Consider the following 25,677-nt stretch of genomic DNA (forward strand, 5'->3'; position numbering starts at 1 on the left):
TTTCAATTGAAAGCCTGAACTTATCTCGCCTGATAACCAGTGCTGAACAGGCCATATTTTCCCCATTTTTTTTTTTTTTTTTTTTTTTTAGAATTACTTTAACTGAACGAGGAGATCGAATGAGAGATGTTTAATTTTTTTAAGTCCAACAATTAAATATTAAATTTTCAGAAATAAAAAAAAATCAATCACCCTTCCCCAAATTTTAATCTGCAGTGTCCTAATTTCATGCATGCCATAATTTTAAACAGGATTGAACTGCTTAATCAGTTTTTATGAAAGTCTGAATAAAATGGTGAACCGTTTTTCATGTCAACGAATTTTTATTCTATCTACATCCATTTTTATAACATACGTTTGTGAATTTTCGTCATATATGCATTACATTTCCCCAAAATATGTGATTTTTATTCGAGCAGCATGAATGCAAAATATCTTAAAAGTGTACTCAAACAGAGCATTATGCATTATAAATTCTATTTACGCATGTGGAAATAGTTCTTAAAGTTAAGAAAAAGTATCAGTTGAAAACGTGTAAAAGAATAATATACACGTGACTGATTTAAATAGAATTAAAAATTGACTGCAAAAGAAATGAAAGTATGGGAAGTATATTAAAAGTTAATTTTTAAATATAAAACAAACATCGTTTTTATTTATGTACTCTAGTATCGTTACAGTGCGTTGTAAGAACTTCTGAAGAATTATTTTATTTTTCGAAACTATTTTTGTAGTATTTATCTATGACTTAGAAATCCGACATTACTTAAAAATAAAATTTAAATTATACCATATAATGCTCCGTTTGAAACATTTCTAAGATATGTTTCTCGCATTTTATTCTGGTAAAATTCATTAAGGATAATTTTGATATATATTCCTTGTTACAAAATATAATTATTTCAAAAAATTATATCTTCAGGATGTTTATAATTGAAAAATGCGGTTTAAAAATTAATAATAAATCAATGTATTACTTTATATGGGCAAACCTTACAGCATAAGCAACTGTCCAAGTTTTTGATGCATTAATCACAATACTACAGTATATGCACCCTTGGTCCCACGACACACAGCTACACAATAATCAAATTCTTTCATTTCGGTGTAGCATGTCCGCCATGACGGTCTGCAGTGCGTGCTTTATCCAACCACAAACTTCCTCAAGGGACCCGGATATTGCGGTACTTAAACTCGGTGTTTAACAAGCCCCCAAAGAAAGAAATTGCATGGCATTAAATGCGGCGAATGAGGTTGCCAGGGGAGAAATTTGTTGCCTGCTGTTGCAGCGCGTCCAATCCGCGAAGCACTCGTACTTGTGAAAATGGAGCCGAGCACCGTGCCGTTGCAAAATGTAATCCAGATATTCAGCTATATGTGTTCAACTAGGGTAGCAGCTAGGTTTCCAACATACCTTGAAATGAGTCACCGATAACAGTTTTTTGTTCGAAGAAAAATGGGCCGTGCACTTTCTCTCGGGACAGCGTAAAGAAAACGTGCACGAAACTCAGGCTGCACTGAAACCGCAGATCTTAACACCTCGAAGCCCACCAGCGGCCGAGCGGTAAAGTCGCTGAACACTGGTAGTTCGGTCCGAGGTTCGAATCCCGCGAACGGGCTGGCTGCATGGGCGTTTTCGTGGTTTTTCCATATGTAACGTGTATACGAGCCAGTTTCCCTTAGAAAGTCCTCCACGAAGGCATCCCTCCCCTTAGGCAGATAGCCCCTCGAGGCTTTGTCGTAATTAAATAACCTAACCTAACCTAATCTTAACACCTCAAAACGGAGCACACAGAAAGCCTTTTCTTGTTGCGGCGCCGTCTTAGAAACTGACGCTGCGGCTGCGCAATAAACAGAACAAGCAAACAGCAGGTAGTACATGAGAAATTTGGACAGTTGCCAATGCTTACGGTATAGGTTTAACATGGGTACGGTAATATTTCGATTTATTATTAATTTTTAAAACCCTGACATTCATTTATAAACACCCTGTGTAAGGAACTTGAAACATTACTTGTATATTGCTGGTAAATCTACGAACAGTGCCATCGGTCACCATTTTTGAGACTTTCACCACGAGACTCAGTTCCAAATAACGTTTATATGGCTTCATTAAACTAAAAAATGATTTGATTAATTTTTTTTTAATCTTCAGCTGATGTTAAAAATTCTGTTGCACGATAATATACCACAGTTCAACGCCTTACTCTGTCATCTCCTCTTGAATGAGTAGCACTGAAGCTTCCGCTAAAAGATCTTCAAAAAATAGAAAATTATTGCACTTGATGCACACGTATTGACGCAATCACCTTGGTGCAAGTTTGCGATTTTTTATAGATGAAAATCTAAAAGTTACCTTTGGAGTATTTAAAAAAAATTCTCAGACTAATCAATTTAAACGATATCTATCTAAATCGGGAAATATTATTAACACATGAAAAGAAAACACGAGTTAGTAATTTAAAATACAAACTTTAATTATTAAATTAGGATTACGTGATATATTAAAAAATAAGACACTTACATTCGTCTCTGAATCTTTCTGTAATTTTTTTGGCACTTGTCTTCCTAAGTATACAGTGATCTGTTTTCTCTTTAAAAACATCAGAGAATTGCAGAGATTCTTCATCACCCAAACCTTCGCAACACGGGCTATTTAGGAAACGGATCTCCTCGTTTGTTTCTTTGGAGATTTTGCTGCAAAATTCTGTATTCCTGCAGAAATTTTAACGCATTTTGTTGCATTGCTGGCAAATCCTAGCTAACATATTTTAAAATTACGTTTGAGGCAAAATATATCACAGTTTATTCATAAAAACCGTTGGTATACAACAAAAAGAACGCATACAAAAAGTGGCGACGTTGCTTGACTGAAGGATATATATGAGCATGGCTGCCTGAAGAATGGTTATGCACATGGTTCTCAGAGCTTGGTACATTCTGAAAATTTGGTGACGTCAATCAATATAAGCCTGTAGTGATAAGAAGGGGTTGCGATAACACGTAGATATCGTACACGTGCTGCTAAAAATACACAGTATAGCTCAAGAATTTCTGATGGCAAAAATTTCATGAGAATGACGCTTCCTGGTAAGTAAACTTCTGCTTAAGAAAGCAGCACTAAGCCAGCTGCAAACAGAACTCTTTCACTGAATTAGGTTCCACCAAAAGAGTGCTAATTTACTAATTTTGTAGCACTACCTTGTTAAATTGAACATCACCAAAGAGTTTAGCGACAATTGAACTTTGCATGTTACACAGCGTGCGATTAAATTTGCTAATTTTTGAGTTACTACGGTGGCCGCTTTAACGTTGAAGTACCAATTTTATCAACCTACGTCGATACTTACAGATCTAATACACCAGTTTATCAAAATTACTTAAAAATTACGCTATGTTTGCAAATTTCTCACAGTAAAGAATATGATATGAAGTGACAGTGAAAGACATGTATAATGCAAACGCATATAAATCTTTATATAAAGTTGTTATAATAAGAGACATTATATAATTAAATAGGAATAAAATTTTATTAAACTGTTTTCATAGTCGAAACGACTTTCATATCTGCTTTTCATAAAGTAATAGTAAAATCCTGCTGTATTATGTAAAAAGAAATCATTTTGAATTAGATTTGCAGCATTAAAATAGTAGTATACACAAATCGCGTTTTTTTTTAACCGCCTCAAGAAGGGAAGGAACAACGCTTTGAGCCTAATTCATTAAACTCCACCGTATGATATGAAAAATGCTATAAACTGGTATTAACACCATGTGAAAACGGAGAAATTTTATCCCGAAAAATAATACTGAAAAAATTAGCCAACGTTTTGAAATATAGGGTTGTCCGGAAAATAATGTAGGCTTTTGCATTTGTTATATTTCCTGAAAATTTTTAGCAACAAAAATATTTTGAATTACATTGGTTTATATATCATTTTGAAGCTTTATTTTCGCTCTATATTTCTATAATAATCATTTTGTTCCAAAATTGTTTTAAAAAATATTTACTAGGTGTTTTTGTTTAGATGTCAAAACGAGATTTTCTGCAAATTTACTTTTATGAGTAGCCACAGCGCAGCACAAACGGCTCGAAGTGTCAACGAAGTATGGGGTGACAAAAGTGTTAATGAATCTACAGGTTCAATATGGTACTAAAAGTTTCGTCGTGGAGAATTTGACCTGGAAGATCAAGAGCGTCGTGGACGCTCTTCAGCTGTTGATGACGATGATTTCAAGATTTAAGTTGAAACAAACCCGTGCATAACTGTTCGAGAGCTTGCGGAGGAGCTTGACGTAAGCAAAAACAATGATTTCTGATCACTTGAATCGTATAGGAAAGTCAAAGTAGCTCGATAAGTGGGTTCTTCACGAATTGAAGAGAAAATAAAAGAAAATCGCCGTTTTGAAATGTCGTCTGCTCTTCTTCTCCGCAACAAAAACGATCCTTTTCTTGATCGAATTGTTACGTGCGATGAAAAGTGGACTCTCTCTAAGAACTTTCGACATTCGGCTGAGGGGCTGGACCCCGGTCAGACACCATAAGACTTTGCAAAGCCAAATTTGCACCAAAAGAAAATTATGGTGACTGTTTAGTGGTCTCATCCACCACAGCTTCCTAAATCTGGGCGAAGCGATTACGGCAGATAAGTACTGTCAACAGATCAACGAAATGCACCAAAAATTGCAACGCATGTGCTCGGCATTGTTGAACAGAAAGCGGGCCAGTTCTCCATGACGATGCTCGGCCGCACGTCATGCAACTGACCCTACAGAAAAATTGAACGAATTGGGATACGAGACTCTTCCTCTTCCTCCCTATTCGTCTGACTTCTCGCTGACCGATTACCACTTTTTCAAACATCTGGATAACATTCTGCAGAAGAAATGTTTCAGAAACCAAGACGAGGTCAAAAACGCCTTTGACAACTTTATCGCGTCCAGAACTCCAGAATTTTATTCTTACCGGCATAAATAAACTTATACTTTGCTGGCAAAAATGCATTGATTCGGCTGGTGCTTATTTTGATTAATAAAATTGTTTTTGAGTTGAGTTATGATACTTTACAGATATAGGTTAAAAACTCTCAATACTTCATTTAGAGAACTGAATTTCTCACTTGAAGTCAAAATTATATCATTCAACACTCCTTCCCTGTCCCCTTTAGAACTTCGAAGGTTTAGTTTTACGTATGTTTAGCAAGTTTTATGTTGAAATTATTGTTAAGACTTCACGTTTTTAGAATATTTTTCATACCATGCAAAATTTGAGCACCTCGCATCTTGTCATATTTGTTTCATAGACTGCTAGTCTTCAGTTTATTGTATATCGAAGGACACCAAGCTAGTTTTCTGTTGTTAGCATTATGAAGATGATTTGCATTTAAAATTTTAATGAATATTAAGTTAAAATAACATCTGTATCTCTTTTTACAGCCCTGTGTTATCCACAATGTATGAATGGAGGCACTTGCGTTTCACCTGGATTATGCGCTTGCAGCGATGGCTACCAAGGACCTCATTGTGAAGGCGGTAATATTGTTAATTCATGTGATAAATATCCAGTTAGTAATGTATATTCACTTACAATAATGTGATGTTAACCTTAAAAATTGAAAAGTCTGCTCTGTCGTGCGGAGTGTATCAAAAGTATACTGTTGTGTGAAAGAGAAGCAGTTGCTGAAGTGTGTAGAATATGCATGATAATTTGAGAAAAGTGACTGAAAGTCTTCATATCCTTCAACATTGATTTTAGACTTCTAGTTCTAATTACAAGACTTCTTAAAACAAGATACAGAATTTTTAAAGACAGTCCCCTGCAAAACTTTCGTCGGCAATATCTAATTTTAAAAATGCGTCATTTTTTTTAATGGACGCTATTCAAAGCCCAAAAGATAGCGAAAGATAATGAATAACCAGGGGGAAAATACTTAAAATTTATGCTTTTTCAGTTTCTCCTTAAATCTGGTGAAAATAATTAGTTAGAAATAAGCACAGAAATGTGAGTAAATTCAATTTCAAATATCTCTACTAATTAGGTTTACAATACTAAAAAGGTTTACAATACTAAAAAGGTTTACAATACTAAAAAGGTTTACAATTCAATTCTTTGTATATATTTAAAGAATAATGAAAATTTCACAAATTGGAATTACTGTAAGAAGATCATGTAAAATGAAATTTTATATCCACAAAATCTTCACAACTCCATTACCCTTTTTCATCTTATTAAAAGTGACTTTACAATACGGAATACATGTCTAGGATCAATGTTTAAGGAAATAAAACACAAGTCATTAGTTCTCAGCATCATGTATAATTTATATGTATAATATGCTTTTGTATGTATTTTTAGATATATCTTAAAATTAGTTAGAAATATGCTAAATTTTTCCTATCCAAATAGGAATGTGCCTTGAAAAATGCTTAAATGGCGGTAAATGTATAAATAAAGACACTTGCGAGTGTAGAAGAGGATATTATGGACTTCGATGTGAATACAGTAAGTGTGTTTCTTAGTATCAGTGTGATTCTAATTGTAGTTTGTTTCTTAGTATCAGTGTGATCCTAGTTGTAGTTATTTGCATGTTAAATGTGTTTTACATGCAAATAACTACAACTAGGAATATCTTTTTAAAAATAAATGTTGCACATTTTTTAATGTACCTAATATTACCTGGCTCTTTTTAATTTTTGGAATTACAACTACTATATGCCTCAAAATTTCGCGTACAAACCTCAACATGAGAGATCATCAGTATTAAAAATATTCAAATTGGAAAGTACGACACACTATCCACAGGAGATTGCAGAGATACAAAGACACATCAATAACGAAATACGAAAAGTAGTGTAAAGCACTTTATCAGGCAAATCTTAGAGTACGACAGCTGCTACACATAGAATACAATTTTACAAGAGGGTTTCAGTGTTCCAACCATTTTGTCGCTTAGACTGCCAGATATTTCCAGAGATACCTAACCGAGAATAGGTGAGACACGACTAGAGATCAGTTAAATATACTCCCTTCCCCAAGAAATAAAAATAAACTGTGGGTTCAAATCTCACAAATAACCACAATGGCGCAATACCTCAGGATATTATACGGACACTTATTGAATCAATGCACCATCGAATTTCAGCAACGCACCACCCAAAATGGGGTGCCCGCCGAAAACGTCGCTGCAAAATCATGGCTGACGAAATGTTGCGGAGAAAACAACGTAAGGAGAAAACGTCCTGGTACAAAACATCGCGGGAGAAAACATCGCAAAGAGAAAACATCGCAGTTCTAAAATATCGTGGTCGAAAATAAAGCGGTTCAAAAACTTCGCAGTTTAGAAACATCGTCGTCAAAAGTATAAGTATTCGTGGTAAAAAATAAAGTACCTACAAATCATCGCATGACGATACCATCGCACACATGCGTTTTCAGGTTTTGAAAGTTGTAAATGCATGTTCATATAAAGATCAGAGACGTCAGGAAGGAAAGAGGGATTCTTTTACTTCTATATTTTATATATTTGAATGAACCAATAAATTTTTGCTGAAAAAAATAAGAAGGAAACTCAAGCATCTAAAAATTGAAAATGATTAGAAATTAATGCAACTTATAAAGCTTAAAAGAATTTTAAATTTAAATACTTAATTAACAAAGGTTATTAATAAGTTAAGCATTTTTTTATATAAAGTTTAACTGATAATTTTTCATCAAAAATACAGTCTACAAATGCTTAGAAAAAGGAAGATAAATAACTGCATGAGGTTACCTCCATAAAAATTGCATAGTTATTTGATCAAATTCTTTTCTGTCACATTTGTTAATCTGATATTGTTTTAATGAAAATTACATACAGTTTTGTTTCCGTTTATTCTTAAAGTATCATTAGTATTTTCATGCATAGCGTGCAATCAATTTTTTGGATGTCGATTAGTTAGTTATGACGAAAGTCAGTTACATAATATGTCACTATGCGATTTGAAAAACGCATGTATGCGATAATTTGTAGGTACTTTATTTTTACCACGATATTTTCGACAATGATGTTTTTAAACTGCGAAGTTTTTGAACCGCTTTATTTTCGACCACGATATTTTGTATCACGAGATTCTAGAACTGCAATGTTTTCTCCCACGATGTTTTGTACCACGACGTTTTCTTCTTGCGTTGTTTTCTCCGCGACGTTTTCCTCCGCTATGTTTTTGCCACGATGTTTTCGGTCGCGATGTCTGTAACCCAAAATGGAGATCTAATTATTAGTTATCAAGCTGTCTTTTAAACCAATGGAACCTTTTCTACATGAGAATTTAAATCGTTTGTTTTGCACCTTTTGGGCTATGTATGTGCGCCGTTTGGTTTGTTTTTGAGTATTCTATTCTTTGGCGTTTTCTGTCTGGCAGTGTATTTTTCTAGATTTCTCGTGAATTTAAACTTCTGTAATCAGTCCGTGTCTACCAAAAAGTGATGAAATGTATGTTTCTTGTTTCGTGTTAATAGTTTAACATTTTAATGTACAAGCAAATAGATTTTCATTTTTCTGGGGAGGGGTAATGCCATTAAATTGCACTATGAATGAAATGTAAGACCGTCCAATTAAGTGCTTTATCGTTGAAACTAACTTAGCTTTGTCTTATGGTAGAAAATAACCATGTATTTCATACTTTTCTTTCAATAATTAAAACAAAAATAAAAATTCACTCTATACACAAATTTTTATTACTTTTTTATGATAGTAATGTTTTACTTAGCAACTGGATGTCCACCTGTGCATAGAATCGCAGAATACAGTGGTAGCTTGACACGGCTTCTTTTACTAGCGACTAGTTTGCCGGATGAGCTTTCGTAATTTTCTCCATTTGTAGCATGACTTAAGAGCCAAAGTCCTTTCCAAACCTGAGAAAAGTATACAGGGAAAAAGGGCTACTTCTGTGTTTCGGCAACCGAATATGGAATGTGTTTTATTAGAATCCAAATACTATAAGGAATCATGATGGAAAAATTTCATATTTATTTAAGATTAGATTACACAACAAGTTTCAAGTTAGTTTTGTTTAATTTAGATTAGCGATTTTAACTGTGGTCCGCAGACGTGCGATTTTTATTCAGTTAGGAAAAATTGAAATAAAAAATGCATGCTAGTGATTTAGGATCCGATGAAGTATAAGAACTCGATACTAGATGCAATGTTCGTAGCATTGTCATCGTAAGAATAAATCTCTGAACCCAAATGGTACACACATTTCTGATTTGTGCATTGCTCTTTGTTAAGTACAGATGTATACTGCCTGCATACACAGGCAAGAAAATTATTTATATTTCTTATTATATCTGCAATAATTTTTTCATTTTTAGAACTTTTTTCTGTTAATATTAATTACACATGTATATAAGTTATTATAAAAGTGAAGTTCGAGAAAATTTTTATTTTCATGCTAAATTTAAGGGAATAATATTTCACATCTTAGCCTGCTAGATTTGAAAGCCTGTGCATTTCTTAATTATCTCCCTTTCCCAATTTTCTTTCTTTCTTTCTTTCCTTTTTTTAAATATGTTTTGATTTTTTAAGAGGAAACTGAAATAGTTAGATTTATGAAGATGTATTTGTCTTTCATACTAATAAGCATACAAGAATAAAACAATTTATTTTTTATCTAACAATTGTTCATTTCGTTATACATGAAACATGGTGTAAATTTAATTTGTATATTAAAACTTTCTCCCTTCACAGGTAAATGTAGTGCTGTTCCATGTCTAAACGGAGGTCGTTGTGTCGGAATAAATAAATGCCGGTGTAAGAAGGGATACGTTGGTGCTCAATGTGAAGGACTGCTTGACAGACCAAGTCTTGAAAAACATGGTATATAATTTTCATGTTACTTTTATAAGCGTATTGATCATTCTTCAATATTCTTTAATATTATATTATTGCATATATAACTATTAATAACTAATATTGTAATAATGTTATAAATTAGTAAATCAAAACAGGTATTCAATGTAAATTTGTTGCTTGCATTAATTTATTGGAATTTTAAATATGAGTTAAATAACCAAATTGAATCACTATTGCATGTTTTTTGGGTTCGGATAGTCTTTGTTACCCATTTTCACAAAAGCTGTATCATCAAAAACTGCGCATCGGATTACAATAAAATTAGCATTTTTTTAAACAAATGGCGGGCACTTGCCTATAACGGCATTAGCCACTACTAAGGCCAGAAGCGGTGACCATTTTATTGTGAAGGCACCTAATAGGTGGCCACCGTTACCTCCTATGAAGGGATAGACAATTTTACATCCATGCCTTCTCCGGGATTCGAACCCGGGCCCTTTGGTATCGCAGTCAGGCTTCCCTAATCACTATACCGTCTGGGTGGCTAAAATTAGCATATTGATTCCTTTGACTATTACTGATGAAAAAGAGCACAGCTGCAGTGTATTTTGCATTTTTCTGTTTAGTACATATGCAATCAAATATATATTTCTACCTGTAGAAACTGATCACTGAGTAGACCTGCGAAACTGATTATTGTCTTGCAACTGAATTTCACCGATATATCTTAAAAGCATTATATGTAATTTACTATTATTTTCTGAGATATAGCCATTCATACGGAAAAGAAGATCATCATACAAATATGACATTTAGAAGATTGTCAACCACGTTACAAGAATTAGTAAAGGAAGTCCATAATACATCATTCTGAAGGGGCTCACGTTTTGTAAGTACGGGTGTGGCAATTCCGAGGTACCCTAATCCTTCAGGAGATCATCATCTTGGTGACACGGGTGTCACGATCCTGGAGCTCCAGTGATCTATCCTCTTTTCCGTCTACTTCCCTCTTAGCTGTAACTGTTTTCCTTTCCTTCTCCTTTTTGGTTTTTCTAATCGGAAGTTGGGGCTCGTTTTGAAAATTGGAATAACTCTTATCTCTAGTTTTTGAGTGGCGAGAAAACTGCCCACGTGCTTGCCGTGGAGCACCGTGTCTTTGGAAAGAAGGGTCCTGGTAGTTGAGGGGCAAGGTACCGTCCCCAGCATGCTGTTTTGGCCTCTGCTTCAACTTGCAGAGGCATTAGATATTTTAAAGGAAGCAGGATAGATGAAAATAAGCAAACGCCTTCGCCGGGAATCGAACCGCGGACCACTGGAATATTCGCCCATGGTGCAGACCACCACACCACAAAGGCATGCCAAGAAAGCGGGAGAAATACCTTATGAATTAAACGGAACATAGTTTCTGTCCGCACGGATGTCAATCGAAACATTTTCTTTTCAAACAGGGCTTTTACACAAAATTCAATAGTTTTGATTCCACAAATTTAAAACGTCCAATGATTCCTGCCACTGGAATTACCGAAATAGCTAATGCTAAAATAATACGTAGCAAATGCCAACTAATCTAAAAATTAAACACATTTCCTTGTGATATCTAGTCCTGCTGGCGAATTGCAAAAGATGTCTCCCTTTCTGATATATAAACACATATAATCAAGTGGGCCAAGAAGCATCTCCGTTTCCTCCAACATTAAGCATCTCCGTTCGGAAGACATACTTATTGATACATCTTCGGCCACCCAGTCTGCTTACCTTCTTCAAATGATTAATCTTGGAAAAACCTCTGTCAGTATAACGAAACATAAAATATTGAATCTATGTCGCGGTGAGACTTTGGAAATCGACCTTTTGTTTGTGTCTGAAGAGGAGTTCAAATTTGTGCAACAAAATGTCTGTGGCGGATCAAGATGTGTAAGGAAATTCAGTTGATTGGCTTAAAGCATGTAATTCTGAACTTCAACTGCTCTGCCTAAAAATATTAAGAGCTGATGTCTTAATTGTTCTGTAAGACCTTATATTTCCAACCTATGCGATGCTTCCAATGTCAGCGTTTTGGCCATTTCAAGACGTCCTGTCGTGGCAACCTTACGTGCGCTCGATTGTTGTCCGGTAGCAATAATTGCACCGCTGCGTAATGTGCGTAAATTTCAAAGGGGAACACCCAGCATTTTCTCATTCGTGTCCCAAATAGAATTCTGAAAGGCAAGTTCAGGCAACAAAAATTACAAGGAATTTATCTTATGAAGTCAGGAAGATAGTAGAAAGTTCACAAGTTCTCCAAAATTTATCTTTTGCCAGAGTTATTAAGTCTATTAGATCAGTTGCCGTTCAAACATCCAACTTTTCGTCAGAAAAAGGCCAAAAACCTCCATATAATAATATAAAACAAGAAAGAAGTATTCATATAATACAGAAAAAAAAAGGGAACAGTAATTTAGAAAAGTCCGAACAAAAGCTTTGTCTATTTATCTATCACTTAGGTTTGAAAATGTCTGACATGTTTTCGGCGCATGGAACTTTTAAGATTTTGCGCCAGAAAACCCACTACAAGCCCTGCCATAACCATAATCAGCCAAACCATAATGCATCATCCAGACGTCCATTAATATATCAAATTATATCGCGAGCATTATTTTCTACCATTCATTGTCACAAACATCGCCCTCTGCCACAAATCACTTCCACTCATTTTATACAAGTATCAGAGACTACGTTAATGCAAAAGATAAAGACATTGCCAACAAGATTAGCACTGGCTGACAGCTAGAAAAGACAAATTAGCTGTAATTTAAGAACCAATTTATGGCGTAAAAAATAGCATTAAGTCATGGAAGCCGTTGACTTAATTGATTATGTCATAAGTTCGGAACAGCAAGAATGCCAAGTCTTAGCTATGTCAGCAAAAGTGCATCAAAAGGACTGCATTAAACCTTTTTAGTTGGTTACCTTATTAATATCTAATTTATTTCTTTTTAAAATTTAAAAAAATAGATATATTCCAAAAATGAAAGAAAGCAGTAGTTAAAAACGGGTTTAATTATTTAAACTGCCTTTTTGAATAAGACAAACATCAACATTACTAAATAATATGCACTACAGGCTATACTCTGCAAATTACATTTATGTAGTTTTTGACTTCGCACTTAACACTATTCCTTTGAAAGACTCCAACTGGACTCTTTTGTATTCAAATACAATTTTGTTTTCTTGCAGCTGAAAACTAGTCGCTGAGAAACATGTTATTATTTGATAATTTACTCTTGGCAATGCAATATAAATCTTCCATCTGTCTGTTAAAATTAATAAAATCAGACATTTCAGTTTTGTGAAACTTAATTTATTTTAGCATTTAAAAATACTAGTTATATTAGATTCATATTCTGAAAATACTGTCAAAGTAATGTATTATCCGGTTTTCACCTAAAAAAGGAGTATCACTGGTAGCCAATGGATCTTAAAATAAAACAGTTTAGAAATAACAATAATTAACGTTGGCTGCTCTAAATCTGAAATAAAAGCTCATTCCTATCTGGAAAGATGTATAGGCCTCGTCAACGTCTTTACTGAAATTTCAAAATGCGAGTACAAAGAGATTACACAAAGGAGTATACAGGCTATATACATTTATGCAGGTAGAGTCCTATAATGATGTAATAGTTATAAAAAGGAAATTGTGTATAGTGACTCTTCGTTCATGTATGAAAATTTCATAAGGTTCGATAGAGATAAATGACTTCTCTATATGAGGCATCTTAAAAACAGTCTTTTGTAATATTTTTTGAAAGAACGGATTTTCTTCTTTTATCAAAGCTTGGGCAATGAAGAATCACTTGAGTGACATCCGCTTGTGAATTTTGACATATTGCACTTTTCAAGGTCTACTTATTCAGATATCTTCCATATAATACTCGGTTTGTTATGACTGGAAAGAAGTCTGATAGTTGACATTTTGTAGAAATGTATCTTGTTTATCCTCCAGTGGAAATCCCCAAACTGGGGTTTTTGAAATCTCCTATTGAAGTTATTTCATTCGTGATTTTACGATGCGTTTCATTTAGAGTTCATAAAAAATCGGTAACGCCTGACAAGTTCAAGAACAGTTCATAAAAGTTTTTGTTTTATTTTTCAATTTCAGTAGTGTCATAGTAATATCTGCAGATACATAACCTTGCATAAAGTCCAAAGAAGTAGTCTACATTGCTTGTTACTCGAGACGTTGGAGAGGAATCAAAAATCATTTTGCAATGCAACGGATGTCTGGATGGTTTTCCTTCGTTACATAAAGGTTGCCAATAGTTTTAATTGATAACGTTTCTCGTTTGATTATGCAAGGATGTTTTTTTTTAAATTTAAAAAAAAAAATATTTGACTAATTCAGGTATGTAAAACGTATTTCCCACAAACACGTTTTCTTACGAAAAATTTGAAGTCTCATATATTTTTACGATTTTTTCACAGTCAGCAGGCCTTATTGTTTTCGCTTCTTTCTTAAACTGAATATATGAGCTCAGAGCCAACCGAAATATATTTAATCATGCGATCTTTTCAAAATTCCTCATATCATTTTCAAAAGGGAGCAAAATCCAGTTTTTATCCTTTCCTTATAAGTGCAACTTAGAATAGAAATTCAAGTGCATCTAGACAAAAGTTGCAGGTAATCATCATTAAATTCAGTTTGTTGCTTTTCAGAAACGCAGCATGTTCTGCGCTAACCAGGCAGAGAAAAAGCTTTGAAAATGATATGCGCATTTATGAAATGGCAGCGGGGAAACTCTCTAAATTTATCGTTTCGGAAAAACTGTTTGTGAAGCTTGATTCAGGAGGGGGACTAATATTTGCTTGTTTTAGAGGAAACAAAAACCCACTTTTTTAAAAAATTACTTTTTCTACCTCTTATAGATAGGCTGTGGGCTAAAAGCTACACCTGAATGCCAGGTACTGAAATGAACTACTTTAGAGGCTGTTTTAAGTAACCTGAAAAATGATTTAATTTTATATAAAGGAAGGAAGGCATATAATATATAAAGAATTTGTGTTATTGTTTATAATATTTTCTTGTAAGCATAGCATATCAGTATATTTAGAGAAATAAAATTTAACTTAATTTGTTTCTTGCCTTGGTTATTTTAAAATTTAGAAAATCAAAGTATTTTGTAATCTTTCTAGTAAGCAGAAATCGTAAGCAGAAAGTATCTTTTTTGTCTTTATTTAAATTGGTAAAAAAATTTTTTTTCCAGCATTAGCCTATTATAGAAAAAATTGTTTATTTTAATTTGCATGCGAAATAGTTTTTGAATTTTATCTAATTTATTTGTGATTACCAATTATTTGTGTACTTTTATACTGTGTATAAACAATAAATTATGATATCGGTTAAATGGGAAATATAAATTTTTAGAAACCTGCCATTTAATATGCCTCAGATTGTTATATTGCAATTAAGCGCTATGTTTGAAAAATATTATAAAATACAAATTTTATTTAAATGAATTTATTTTTTACTTTTTTTCTGTCCTTCTATTTCAAAGTTTATCTACTTTTTAAACTGACTGAAGCTATCAATGTCCTTTCTGAAAGTCATAAAATGGTTACATTTTCATTAGAATTTTAATTATTGCTTCTGTTGTTATCAGCTTACAAGCTGAGAGTCATTTATAAGTGATTCCAAGCCCTATGGCATCGAGCTGTTGGGCTATTTAATTTTTTTTAAACGTATTGGTTCCAGAAAGTTGCAAGAAGAAATGTGCTCACGGAGTTTGCCACAACAAGCGATGCGTCTGTGACAAAGGCTGGTTCGGCAACAGGTGCAATAGGCGTAAGTGACTGTACATAATAAAAGGCACCAAAAATTCAGTTTCTTCTATTTTTGGGTAAAGCTGGTGCCTCAGAAAAGAAAACTAGCATTTCAAATTACCTGTTCAGAAGTTTGGAATTTCCACTTTTCAAAACTGAACTTGAACTTCAAAACTGCATTGCATCTTGGCCTGCTTATGCTCACTTAGTTTTATAAATTATATCAATCTATGTACCTTCTGAAGGAATTACGTTATTTTTCCTTTTGAATATGCTTTGAACTAATGTTCTATCATTTAAGTATTTCTCCTAAAGATTAAAAGAAAATTAAAAAAAAATCCTCTAAGCATGGAAGCTAAAAATGTGCACTCTATCCAAAATTAATTAAAAAATGAAATAAAATTTTAAAAAATGCTAGTTTTCTCGTATTGCTATAAACGTTAAAATATTTGTTGAAATATATATAAATATTGTGAAACAGATTTTATTCAAGTAATTCAAATTTCTGGTAACAAATTCATATTTTCTAAATCCTGATTTCCAATAGATGTATTTTTATATATCTAACAGCAACTTAAAATTTAATAAAAAGGTATTGTTCTTTCATTTTAATGCAATGACAAATATATTTTGGATTTATAGCAATACTCGTCAAATAAAATTGCCTACTTCTCCTCTTCTGATGGCTGTGGTGTCTTCTTCACTTTATGGCACTTGTGGGTACTTTTGAATTTTACTTATATATCTTTCTACCACTTTCCCAATTCTCTGACTAATTATATTTTGACATCTTCAAGCATCTGTATAACTGAATATTGTTATATTTTGGCCATGCTTTATCTTTTGTGTATGCTTCAGAATTATTTAGTTATGTGTATTTTATGTTAAATGATTTATATTTTATTTAAAAGACTAAACCATGCTGTTGAAAGGAAAATGTATTGAAGACTAAAATAATTAACTGAATACTGTATTACAGTTTTGTAATTCAAATAGTTTAAGAACGTATAAAAAGTATTATTAGTAGTTATAATACTTCAGTTTTTCAAAAAGAAAAGGGAGATTTTACTCACTTGAAAAGCTGCCATTTTTTGTCATACCAAAATGTTACGTATCACGAAGAAGGAAAAGGTAAAAGATCATGTTCTCACGTTAAATTACCTATTCAGGGAATCTGAGCATAATTATTTCTCATCACTGAATTGGTCGAAATGGACAAAATGACTTTGTGTTATAATCTTGTCTTTTGAGATCTTCAAACTTGACCCTTGAGACTTTTTTCTCTGGGGACTTTCTACCCTGTGAGGACCCGTTTTACTCACCACATTACCTAAACCTTCGTAGAAGGTAGTTGCTGTAATGTGTTCCACAATAACTCTACGGGTGCAGTGACTGTGTCGGTAACTGAATTTAGCTATGATGTATGTTAATTTTAAAGATGCATGGATAGAATATTTGCCATGACAAACTTACATTTTTTCTTATTAGGTGATGTATTACTAGCTTATTCTTGCTTATGGAGTAGTAATAATTTTGAAAGTAAAATCTACTTTTTGTTTTTGAAATATCCTGTAATAAGGAAGATAAGGAAAATTTAGAAGAAATTCAGTGGTCAGTGTAAACTAAGTAAATAATTTTTGAACTTATCATAGAAATCTTCTTTTAGTTTTCCAGGAGTGGAAAGGAGTTTTGACTCTTAACGCATTCTATATTTAAAAATTAAAGGAGTTGCTGTAATGGGACACAAAATTTCAGAATTTTTGTTGTAACCTTGAATCGCATAATAAATATGCAGCTCTCAAAAATACACTCATGTCCATAAATTAAGGATAATGCAAAATCAGGCAAAGGAAGAGTTAGAAGCAAAATAAATTTGACTTATTTGTTAAGCTTATTTATTAAACAAAAGGTAAAAAGCAAAAAAAATATGCTATATGTTTGATATTATTAAAAAAAGCGATTTTTTTCCCCGGAGCAAATTACAAAAAAAAAAAAAAAAAAAAAAAAAAAAAAAAATCCTATGTACAAAAAAAAAAAAAAAAAAAAAAAAAAAAAAAAAACCCAATATTACATGGTTGGTATGATTGTTAATACATTGTATGTCTCCCAGACGATGCAATACAGTCCGTACAACGCCTAGCCATGCTGAGTATCAATTTATCGATCTGATCTTGGGAGATATTACACCACTCAAAAAGCAATGCTCTCCGAAGTTCCGGTAGACATGTAGGAGGAGGTTGACGGGCTGCAACTCGTCGGCCAAGCATGTCCCACACGTGCTCTACTGGATTCAAGTCCGGTGAGAATGCTGGCCAGTCCATACGGGTGATATCCTCCGATTGAAGGTATTCGCTTACGATTTTTGCACGGTGAGGACGGGCGTTGTCATCCATAAACACAAATTGTGCGCCCATGGCGACCCGAAACAAACGTACATGTTGTTCCAGAATGACGTCCCGATAGATTTGGCTTGTCATGGTTCCAATTTGAACATGCAGGTCAGTTCTGGAACCGAGAATAATTCCACCCCAAACAAGCACTCCTCCACCACCGTAACGGTGTCGTTCAATGATGTTTTCTTGGTGGTAACGGGTATCTGGAGCTCTCCATATGAAAGTCCGGCGAGAATCAGACTGCAAGCTAAACCTGGACTCGTCGGAAAACATCACACAAGCCCACTGTTGCGGTGTCCACAATGCATGCTCTTTCCTCCAGGCTAACCGCAGGCGACAGTGAGTTGCAGTAAGTGGAACGCATCTGACAGGTCTACGAGCATATAGACCAATCTGCCCTAAGCGTCTGTACACGGTCTGCCCTGAAATTGTCGTACCAGTGGCTGAAGAGAACTGACGAGACAGGTCTGAGGCTGTGCTCCGCCTGTTTCTTTTGGCAGTAACTGCCAAATACCGGTCCTCATTCGGCGTTGTAACTCTGGGACGACCTATGCTGTAACGTCTACTCACATTACCATCATCTTGGAATCGTTGCCAAAGCCTGGAGATGACACTCTGGGAAATTACAAGTTCGTCTGATACTTACAGTCGGATACGCCCACATTGCAGACGGCCGATAATTCTACCACTTAAAAAAATCATCCAAATGCGTCCTTTGTGTCATAACTATTCGGTTATTGCACCGAAATACTTATAAAGCGCCTGCGAACAATTTTACTTCTTTGCCTGTATTCCTTATATATCACTCTCTTACACTCTCGTCATTGTGGCGTACCATCGATGTCATCTGGTTACTTCCTGAAATTTGCATATGATTCTTGAAGATGTGTGTAGTGATTTTACAGGTGATATATTTATTTTAGAGTTCGATTTCCGCGTGACTCCGAATTATCCTTAATTTATGGACATGAGTGTAAATGCATCATAATATTTCAAATACAACATAATATTTTTGCAGCGTCATAATGCAACAAAATAAAGTTATGTCATTATTATCAACAGTTTTGCCTAAACCAATTACTACTATGCAGTTCTAAGATACCATTGCTTACAAAAAGCATATCGCTTTTAGAGAATGCGTGGAAAATCTGCATTTAGAGTCTAAGAAACGCAGCAATTATTTTTATTCTTTGAGGTATGGAATAATAAAGAAAATGTAATAAAAATTGCTTTAAATTATAATTTGGATGACTTTTTTCGCTTTTTATATGAGATTTTTATGCTATTAATTGTCCTTTTAGTTAGATATGCTTCTTTATTTTAAATAAATTATAGTAAAGCAATATCTGTAGTTTTCATGAGTGTTAAAGATTACAAAACGTACATAGATGTTCAGTTATGGAATACTATTTTGTATAACAACAATTTGGAGGGGGGGGGGAGAAAATTTATTGTAGTTTCAATAAAGGAATTCTATCTATTTAACAGTATGGTTTCGTTTCAGGAAGGCCAAAAAGAAGGCGGCAAAGAAAGCTTTTACATTAAACATTAATTCTAATACACTGGATTCATCAACTAACTGCATTACAAGGCATCGCATGGTGGTGTTACAAGCAAAAGGCGTTCAACTGAATTTTCAAAGTGGGAAGGCTTTGCCACTTAAAAATGTGCCAAATCTGCTCATCAAGTTTCACAGTGATGAATAATATGCTGAATTTGATATGCTATTGCCGAATTCATTGTTTATGATATTATTCCAATAAGATCATATGATGCATGTTCTCTGAGCGACAGCTTTCCGAAAAGCAAAATTGGATCATTGTCACCCCCCTTTTGAACATTTGTATATACATATATTATGACAATTTCTCGCAGCAAGACTGTTTGGGACATACTACTCTAATGCGAGTTTTACAGAAAAGTATGAATTTTAATTACATCCTTTATATACGTTTCATGCATATATGCGGGAAAAAATGCTACTAAAAGCTGTTTTTCACTTTTTTTTTGTTGAAAGGTAATTGTACTGATCATATAATTTCATGTAGAAATGGATGAAGAAAAGCATACATAAGCACACACAGGTCACACACACTAAGAATAAAGTTTTTACGATTATGTTAAAAAGGGGAGAGACAGAGGAGGATACTTTTTGAAATATACCAAAATATAGAAAACGTTTTCTACGCATAGTCTCATGAAAAATTCAAAACTTTTATCAGATTTAATTACCACTAATGATTTAAAGGTTTGAAAACTATTTCACGCATGTTAAAGCTCAATTTGTTTTAGGAGCTCAAATATCATATTTTAGTCACATCTGTTCCAGAAATATAACTTGAACAGAAGTTTTAAGTTAGAAAACTTAATCTCTCACTAGCAACAAATTCTTGGAACCCGTCTCAGATTTCTGGTATTAAGCGTTTTGTCCAAAATATATATTCTTATAAACAGCATGATAAAATTATTTTAACTAATAAAAATCCAAGTTAATATAACTGCTAAATATTTTTTAACTTGTGTTATTCCTTTAATTAATGCAAATGAGCCCGCTTTTGACTATCGTTTCGAAATCTTTCGTTGACTTATAATGGGAGTGGCCAAACTTCAGCTCAATTGAGTTGACCGTATGTTAGTTAGAGTTCAGAAATTTCAAAATATACAAGTAGATATACAATGATCCATAGCTCAGGAGAAAATTTTCCCATAGACCAGGAGGACATTTCCTTCTGACAATAATTTTCAATTAATTTTAGCAGATGTAAACTTAAAATATAAATTTGGAATAATAGCCTCTATAATAATATGAAAAATTTCATTCGAGGGAAGAATAAAATGGTAATTTTAAAAATCGAACTAATAATACTTCTTTACTCTTAGCCTATACACACTCCTTTCGAAGGACAACTGAGGAAAGACAACTGAGTACAAATTGATGTCGAAGTAATATAAAAATTATTGTAAAATAAACTGCCAACTTACCAAGTAATAGTTAAGTTTGTCTGTTGCAAAAATAGCACCACCAGGCGGTAAGAATTAGAAACATTTTTTTGATTTGTTTATTAAAGCATGGGGCATACTTTGATAATGTTTTGAAATTATTATGCGCATGCTCCAGTTTGAAAAATTAATTATTAACAGGTACAAAGATGTGTCGTGATGGGAAACAAGTTATAGTAATATTTCAAAACAGAACTAGATTCACCATCAGCTAAAAAGTGAAAACGTCGGGTGGTAAAAGTCGCTGAACACTGTACTTCGACCTGGTTTCGATTCCAGGTGAGCCGGCTAGTTGGGTGAACGGTCTCGTGGTTTTCTCCATTTGTAACGTGAGTACAAGCCAGTTTCTCTTAGAAAAAAGTTCTCCACGAAGGTATTCCTTCTCTTAGGCAAATAGCCCTCGTGTGCTTTGCCATAATCAAATAAACTAAACCAGAACTTATCACCAGGAGAGCTTCATTTAGTAAGACAAAGAGCCGACAGTTTGGCCACGCCTGTTATTTCATACTGAGTAATAATTTAGAATTTATTCAGTTCAAAATAAATGAATAATCTAATACTCATTTCATACGCATTAAGAAATGTAACTGAAAGGTTAATTAGGAATAATAAGATTAATTAGGGAAATATTTTACTGATTATTTGAAAGGTCGGTGTATAACGTTTCTCATAGATGTACTCTTTGTATTAACATAGTAATTATAACATTATATATTAACATTTTTAAAAGATTAATTGGTCCAAAAATGTTCCTTTCATCTTTGCTTTCCTTTCCAAAGATTCGCTGTTAATTTAATGTTAATGTCATTCATTGGACCCGTACGAAATTAACTAAAATAAAGAACTGCCGATTTTATAATTCATGATTACGAGATAGAAAATCGTGTTTAATAGCAGCTTATTTAGTCGTTCAATAGTCGAGAAATCTTATTTAACAACAATTTAAGAATTTCTAGACATTTCTTATTTATTAAAACATATTATCCATTTTCAGCCTCTTAGACCTATAAGCCTTGACCTACTTGCAAGCGATACCTACTTACGGATATAATGACTTACCTATAAGCGATACCTACCTACGGTATGCAACTTAATGCATTACTTTCAGAGAGTTCAAATGCTTATAGAATTCACTTGCTAGAACAGATTTTTACAACATTCTCTTTGCTAAACTACTTAATTCTGATTACTTAAATTCCTGGTTGTTCGAACAGTGATGTTAAGGGATTTAAATTACTGTAAATGGTATTATGCATATAGACATGCTGCAGCTTCTGCATTTTCTTAAATCAAGGCTATCGGAGCATTAGGTTGCATTATCTCCCTGCAAGACGGGCAACTGGACTTTTCAGTGTATGTGAAAGATTTATTAGACATTTCCCTGTCTGGAGAAAGAACTGGGAGAAATAAGTTGAGTCCCACGTCTAATCCACGAATCTTAATGCATTAACTTCTAAGGTATTTTATATCAAGTAACCAGTAATTATGATTTAAGTTTTTACTGTAACTTCTCATTTCCATATTCCTCACCAGAGTGAGTGAGTGAGTGAGTGAGTGCACCGCTATGATGGCTTCCGACCACGGACATGAACCAAACGGAATTATATACCATCACGGCGGGGAAGACTCCAGAGTAACAAGGTTGAATATTATGAACTAATAACAGTTTTTACATATTGTTAACTGCAAGGCACTAAGCGTTATTCTGGTTATCTGCTTTAAGTTCTGAACTTTTGAAACATTATATTATCCACGGTTGTTTCTGCTTAGGCAGTGTTCTGAGATTTTCTCTATTTTATCAAGGGCTATTCTGTTTTTGAGTGTGTTAGTCGTCCACATTGCCCAGGCACAGTCCGCTGGTTTCTTCAAGTGCCAGGTTCTTGTATGTACACAATGGAAGTAATAATGGTCCGTGTCGCCTTCCTCTCCGCATTCGCAGAAAGGAGTATCCCTAAGTCTGAATCTGTTCAGGTATACTGGGAATGGTCCATGACCTGTCAAGAACTGTGTTAGGCTAGCACAGTGGGTCTTTATTTCCATGTTAACTTTTGGCAGTAAGCGAAATGTCCTTCGTCCTACCTCTGCCTCTGTCCATCTACTTTGCCAATTTTGTAGCAGACTTGTCAAAGTTGTTCGCTTAATATGAGACCAAGGAAGTTTAGTTGGTCTTTCTAATATATCCGTACAGTTGGCTGCCTGCTTGGCCAGTAGGTCAGCGGCTTCATTGCCTTGAATCCCTGTGTGAGCGGGAACCCATTTTAAAGTGGGTCTTTGCGAAATAGGCATTGTCAGAAGCTGTTTCTGAATTCTGTATACCAATGGACTCCGGCTGTTTTGACTTGCGATAGCCGTCAGACTTGATGCAGAATCACTGAGTATGGACAATTTCTCCTGTTGACATGTGTTCGCATATCTAATTGCAGCACTGATAGCTAGAAGCTCTGCTTGGTATACCGAGTTGTTCAAGCCTAATTTCCTTTTCCACTCGAATGTTACAACTCCATTTTCTAGTCTACAGAAAGCGCTGCCCGTGCCGTTCTCAGTTTTGGATCCTCACCAGAATGCAAATTAGGTTTGTGCGTATTTAAGCTGACGCTTCGAATGTTTAGATAAGAGCTTCTGGCAAGTACGTCTTAGTTATTCTCGCCAGCTCTGCTTAAAGTGATATTCCGATTTTATAGCCGATGTTTTAAAATAGTCGCAGATTAAATTCTGAGCCAGCGTAATTTACTCATTTTTATGTATAGTCTTAAAGTATGTTATCAACGTTTGGATTCAAACTGTCTGTTGTGTCAATTTAAATGTTCACAAGTAGTAGAAGTTTCGTCTGTAGCACAAGTTGTGGCTGTTCTGTTCAACTTGGACTAAATAAAAAAAATAATTTTAACCTTCTTCAGTATTCTGTGATTTTAAAACGAAGCGATAACTCACTGTTGTCTACCAGAATCTGCAGGACTTAGGCTTCCAGTTACACCACCACCCTACAAGCTCTTATTTTAGGTTCATAATGGATATGAAGAAAAGAGTCAGTGCAGTTGTTGGTACTGGAAGGTGACTGTTGTTCCTAATTTTGCTATATTGTTAAATTAAGCGTATGAAAAATACACTAATGCATCTTAGAATTGGTTAGTTAATAATTGTAATAAAATATTTCAAATACACCTCACCTCATTACTTCATAAGCTAACACCAAACTCTATCAATATTTTTTTCAACCTGAGGTTCTAATACCGTCCTTCTAGAATGAATACACTAAAAGGAGCTAAACTCACTCCATATTATAAGCTGTTAAATGTACAAAGGAACATTATAAATTTCAGACGCTTAAAATACTCGGTTTAAATAACAGAAAATGCAAATAATTCATTAAATTTAAATTAGTGTATGTTTTAATTATGGCTTGTGTTGTTTATAAATGATCATTACATTGAAAATGATTTTAATACCATACCGTAGTCTTTAAAAAGTTATATTTGTATTTGATGTTCACTTTGTTAACATGGGACCGAAAGAAAGTAATAATGTACACAAAAAAAGTATGTACATGAAACGTATTATTATTTAAACGTCATAACATCCCCCCTAAAAAAAGTGATAAATTTTTAAACACATTTCACTAGAAACTACAATTTTTCAGACAAGCCATTTAAATTTTTTGAAACATTGTAAAGTTAAAATGTAATTTATTTTCTTAAAAATTCAATGTTTAAACTTTTTAAGTTTGAATTTATACGCATTTCCAAAAGTAAGCTTCTTAATTTGCTTTTTAATCCGGGTGCGTATTTGAATTAATTTTATTTTGACTGATTTAATTGCTTATCCGGACTAGTCAAATTTGAATCGAAGTGGAATCGAACTCTGGGGAACATAACTTAGCCCTATAAAAGATTTAATCTTAAATGATAAAAAAATTTGAAACTTTAAATTCATTCGTTTCGTCCGGCTACATGTAAAGAAATAACTAAAAGCAGTTCTTATGATATTTTGTTTGCATGAATTTATTTTAATGCCGATCTTGCTTTATAGTTTAAAGTCGTAAGACGAATTATACCATTTTAAGTATTGTAACTTTAACAACATGCTTGAGTTTTAATGAATTGCCAGTGTATCTAATTCATTGTTATTGTTTTGTTCTATTTTATCCTATATTACTACTATACGTTAAAAATACTTAAAAAGTATTTGACTCCAAATATTGTAGATTGAAAAAGTGCTTATGGGTTGTATTAGAATTGTGATATTATTTAGTAAGGATTTTATGTACTACGTAAATGAGAAAGAAATTAAAAAAAATTTACTGCTTTATGTACAAAGTTGTATAATTAAAAAAAAAATTATATACGAGTCATTTCTTTCTCTGTATCGACATTACCAGCATGTATATGGCACACAAATATTAAACTAGACAATTTTGTTATTAGACTTGATTAGACAATTTTGTTATTGAATTGATTCGATTAGACTGGAAACGCGCTCTGCTTTAACTTGATCTAGTTCCGTCAATGTTTGGGCAAGTGAAGCGATGTGACGAGGCGAGGCGCAACTTGACATTGCCTGAACTGGGTTGGTCTTATCAGGCCTTTTCTATTTTGGCTTTGTATCTAATCTTGTCTGGTCTGATGTGGTAGCACGATATCACGTCTTTTCAGGCTGCT

General features: G+C 33.8%; 1 protein-coding gene across 3 annotated transcripts in view; it reads left to right on the forward strand.

The window, feature by feature from the left end:
• The window catches only part of LOC118187453 (protein shifted-like), a 122,684-nt gene extending 97,316 nt beyond the window's left edge, over positions 1-25,368 (forward strand). The window contains exons 5-9 of one of the 3 annotated variants that reach the window (XR_004757944.2): positions 5,437-5,532; positions 6,407-6,502; positions 9,729-9,857; positions 16,272-16,345; positions 19,527-25,368. Coding sequence is in view for 2 of the 3 variants with exons in the window: in XM_035357679.2 (XP_035213570.1) it covers positions 5,437-5,532; positions 6,407-6,502; positions 9,729-9,857; positions 15,562-15,651; positions 19,527-19,567 (452 nt within the window). In the remaining variant the exon portion in view is untranslated. Of the gene's footprint in view, positions 1-5,436; positions 5,533-6,406; positions 6,503-9,728; positions 9,858-15,561; positions 15,652-16,271; positions 16,346-19,526 lie in introns of all 3 variants that reach the window. The other 2 variants (XM_035357679.2, XM_035357683.2) reach the window with 2 other exon arrangements.
• The last annotated feature ends 309 nt before the right edge of the window (positions 25,369-25,677 follow it).

Source organism: Stegodyphus dumicola, chromosome X2 (assembly GCF_044657685.1).
Source record: "Stegodyphus dumicola isolate Sdum_Otavi_A_Nest chromosome X2, ASM4465768v1".
NCBI classification, from domain to species: domain Eukaryota; kingdom Metazoa; phylum Arthropoda; class Arachnida; order Araneae; family Eresidae; genus Stegodyphus; species Stegodyphus dumicola.